Source organism: Sinocyclocheilus anshuiensis, unplaced genomic scaffold (genome assembly GCF_001515605.1).
Source record: "Sinocyclocheilus anshuiensis isolate Anshui unplaced genomic scaffold, SAMN03320099.WGS_v1.1 scaffold708, whole genome shotgun sequence".
Classification (NCBI taxonomy): domain Eukaryota; kingdom Metazoa; phylum Chordata; class Actinopteri; order Cypriniformes; family Cyprinidae; genus Sinocyclocheilus; species Sinocyclocheilus anshuiensis.
In genome coordinates, this window is record NW_015555881.1 from 1,849,413 (window position 1) to 1,851,586 (window position 2,174).

At 34.4% G+C, this 2,174-nt stretch overlaps 1 protein-coding gene across 1 annotated transcript in view; it reads left to right on the forward strand.

The window, feature by feature from the left end:
- dym (dymeclin) overlaps positions 1 to 2,174 on the forward strand; it is a 92,429-nt gene that overhangs the window by 38,174 nt on the left and 52,081 nt on the right. Inside the window, exons 12-13 of the mRNA XM_016470263.1 lie at positions 1,098 to 1,211; positions 1,511 to 1,605. Of these exons, the coding sequence (XP_016325749.1) occupies positions 1,098 to 1,211; positions 1,511 to 1,605 (209 nt within the window). The remainder of the gene's footprint in view (positions 1 to 1,097; positions 1,212 to 1,510; positions 1,606 to 2,174) is intronic.

Sequence of the window (2,174 nt, forward strand, 5' to 3'; positions counted from 1 at the left end):
AGTGGTTATTTGAGTTACTGTTGCCTTTCTATCATCTCTAACTAGTCTGCCCATTCTCCTCTGACCTCTGACATCAACAAGGCATTTTCGTCCACACAACTGCCGCTCACTGGATATTTTCTCTTTTTCGGACCATTCTCTGTAAACCCTAGAGATGGTTGTGCGTGAAAATCCCAGTAGATCAGCAGTTTTTGAAATACTCAGACCAGCCTGTCTGGCACCAAGAACCATTCCATGTTCAAAGTCACTTAAATCCCCTTTCTTCCCCATTCTGATGCTCGGTTTGAACTTCAGCAAGTCGTCTTCACCACATCTAGATGCCTAAATGCATTGAGTTGCTGCCATGTGATTGGCTGATTAGCAATTTGTGTTACAAAGCAATTGAACAGGTGTACCTAATAAAGTGGACGGTGAGTGTATATACACACTCTACATTTCAAAAGTTTAGGGTCATTAAGATTCTCTATGCTCGCCAAGGCTGCATTTATTTGATCAAAAATACAAAACAATAGAATAAAAAAATTGAAACAGTAATAATAAGGATCAATTTAAAGCATCCTTGACGAATAAAAGTATTTGTCCATCAGTTAACATCAATTTTGCTCACTGGAGGAAATAATATTATGGATAGAGGACTCGTATATTAGCCAGAAGCAATGGTTAAAAAATGTATTAATAATGGATTTGTTTTGCAGCTTTTCATTTCAAAGACATTAACTGATGGACTGGAGTGCTATGGATTACTTGTGGATTATTGTGATGTTTTTATCAGCTGTTTGGACTCTCATTCTGACGGCACCCATTCACTGCAGAGCATCCATTGCTGAGCGAGTGATGGAATGCTACATTTCTCCAAATCTGATGAAGAAACAAATTCATCTACATCTTGGATGCCCATTTTTAGCAACTTTATCATTTAGTGGCTGTTAGCTTTGTTTGATTTAGCTTTTAAGCAGATTTCAGTATTTAAGCCATTTCATATTTTCAGATTTCATCGTAGTTTTAGATTTAGCATGCAATAAAACCCTGCTTTAAATAGAGGAACAACTCATGTATTTATTGTTAGTTATTGTTGTTTTCTGTTCTCTCTCTCTCAGATGTTGAAGAACATCTCCTGGTATACTGAGCGCGTTCTAACGGAGATCTCTCTGGGCAGCCTGTTGATCCTGGTTGTGATTCGGACCATCCAGTTCAACATGACACGGACCAGGGTGAGACCAGAACCAGTGACAAAAAGTCACGTGAAGCTCCATAAATATCCAGATCTTTGGCTGTGGGCACATGCAAATTTATTATGTAACAGCGAGACTCACAGCAACCAGCTCATGAGTTTTACAAGATTGCTGAAGTTTTATATTAGATCTGTGAATATATTCAGTCCAGGGAGTCCAATGAACAGAGCGGGTTTTTATATTCAAAGTAAAATGGAGTCATTTCATTCTGTTTTGCCCTGCGAGAATAAACAACACAAATTATTTATGCATGGTTTTATTGATTTCCCCTGCTTTAGGATAAATACCTCCACACGAACTGCCTGGCTGCCCTAGCCAACATGTCAGCCCAGTTTCGTAACCTACACCAGTACGCCGCCCAACGAATTATAAGGTTAGTCAACCAACAACTGGCTAGTTGATTATTGAATATTTTATTATATTATAGTGTATATGTATTGTATATACAGAACTGGCCAAAATGTGGGGTCAGTAAGATTTTTTATAAATAAATTAATACTTCTATTCATCAAGGATGCAGTAAATTGATCCTTATTATTACGGTTTCAATTTTTTTATTTTATTGTTTTGTATTTTTTATCAAATAAATGCAGCCTTGGCGAGCATAGAGAATCTTAACGACCCTAAACTGTTGAAATGTAGAGTGTGTATGTATAGTAATACTTAATATGTAATATATAATATTAAATTAATGCTTTACTAAATTATTAATAATACTACATTAATACTTAATATATAGTATTGAAATTTAGTATATATAATATTATATATTAAATTTTTTTATGTATGTAAAATGTATATGTAATATAATAAAATGTAATACAATTAGTAATATTTAATATATAGTATTATAATTTGTTATATAATAATATTTAACAATAATACATAGGGATGTAACGATTCACTCAACTCACGATTCGATTCGATTCACGATTTTGATTT